This window comes from Perkinsus marinus (genome assembly GCF_000006405.1).
Source record: "Perkinsus marinus ATCC 50983 genomic scaffold scf_1104296944688, whole genome shotgun sequence".
NCBI lineage: Eukaryota > Perkinsozoa > Perkinsida > Perkinsidae > Perkinsus > Perkinsus marinus.
This window is the reverse complement of record NW_003211317.1, coordinates 1-1,653: the sequence shown is the minus strand read 5'-3', so window position 1 is coordinate 1,653 and position 1,653 is coordinate 1. Positions and strand designations below refer to the sequence as shown.

At 44.2% G+C, this 1,653-nt stretch overlaps 2 protein-coding genes across 2 annotated transcripts; both read right to left on the bottom strand.

The window, feature by feature from the left end:
- Positions 1 to 156: 156 nt before the first annotated feature.
- Pmar_PMAR008136 (multidrug resistance protein, putative) lies at positions 157 to 540 on the bottom strand (the record flags this gene model as incomplete). Its single annotated transcript, XM_002779995.1, has 3 exons — positions 157 to 221; positions 268 to 342; positions 396 to 540. Coding segments are annotated over 3 exons (285 nt in total), but the record flags the coding sequence as incomplete, so codon positions are not given.
- Positions 541 to 1,329: 789 nt separating this feature from the next.
- Positions 1,330 to 1,590, bottom strand: Pmar_PMAR008135 (hypothetical protein; the record flags this gene model as incomplete). Its single annotated transcript, XM_002779994.1, has 1 exon — positions 1,330 to 1,590. The coding sequence occupies one exon, from the start codon at positions 1,588 to 1,590 to the stop codon at positions 1,330 to 1,332; it is 261 nt and encodes an 86-aa protein (XP_002780040.1).
- Positions 1,591 to 1,653: the final 63 nt, after the last annotated feature.

Sequence of the window (1,653 nt, the reverse complement as noted above, 5' to 3'; positions counted from 1 at the left end):
CCAGCTTCAAAATAGGCTCTCCTGATAGTAGTAGCTTGGCTCTGTGCAGTGAAAGTCAGCAGTCCATGCCAGAGCCCAGCAAGAACCAGCGCTGCAAGCCCAATATAAACCTTAGTGAATTTCAGTGCGGGAAGAACATCACAACCGCTGACCTACCAAGTACACACAACGCTTGGAAATCTCGTCCATAAAATCAACGCCTTCAGGGTTGCCAAGGACGTCTGAAAAATAATAATTTATTCCTCTTGAATCCTCCCAAAAACTCACCAACAAGATCTCCAAAAACGTAGGCGAACATTGGCAGGGAAATTCCGTGCAGGGCCGCGGCCAACACCGCGACAACTGAGGCACGCAGAAAATAAGTTATTAACAATAAGAGTAAAGGAGTTCCTCACCAATGGCTATCAATTGAGCTCTAGTCGCAAAATGGAAGAGCTTATAATACGGCACAATCTTCTTCTTAGTACGAGTCCTGGGGGAAGCGACGACAACGTCATCACTCTCCGCGGTAGAAGGAGCAACTGCTGTTTCGATGGTCATTAGAAATGCTAGGAAACTACAATCAATACAGCGGCTGGCACATACGGACAATGATGAGCGGCAAACTCTAACACAATGGGTAGTTCAAAATGTGTACAGCGCTGTTGGTCATCTGACTGAATCCTCCTTACGTTGCGCTCGTATTCACGTGATAGAACTAGTAATATAGCCACACCTTCATCGAGAAGATCTTCCATGCTGGAATAGGTACTTCCAGTACGATTACTATGAGGACGACAAATGCGTGATTTTCTTCGTGTAACGAGATTAACAGCGCTCTATAGGATGAGCAAAATTCTTTTCATCACTCGCCGGCGATACAACCCCTCATTGACAGAAACACAACAATTCCGTATTGACAACTGCATAGACCTTTCAAGACACTCACCATGCCCAGACTCACAGCCGAATCCACAGCGTATAGCGATTCCTCATTTTCCTCTGCTGATGCACTCTAGCGAGTCTATCACCAACAGAAGACTCCTCCGATTACATTCACTAGTATTTCAACCTCATCAACAACGAGAAATTTACAATGGTTGTGAATAATATACGTTCAAAGAATGTCGATCTCTTGATACGTCAAAGGATATTTGGAGAGCTAATAACTGATGACTACACCAACTAAGCAAGGCCTGCATAGAGGTCTATATAACAACACAACACACTATGTTGAATACATTCCATAGATGAACACAAGAGACAACTGAACGGTAGCACTCCTGAGTAACTATTGCAGATGTGCAAATACTAGCCTATTAGTAAAACTCACCCATACCGTAATTCAATCTAAACCTCAGACTTGACCTCAAGCTCTTCCTCAGCTGACCAGCCTTCCTCACTATGGCGAATCGCACCCAGTGTTACGAAGATCACACCGACAACCAACAGATATACACCGGTGATTGTACATACGATATGGCCACTGCACACGTAGAAAGTACCAAGGACAAGATAGAACCAACCTCGACCGAAGAGGTGGCCCAAAAACGTAGTGTCTCCGATCACATTCTTAGCATATGTTGATCCCGGGAAGATCTCAATGAGCATCATCAACAGACTAAAGATGATAAAAAACACGAGTACGCAAAAATTAAGAGGAGTTCGATACAA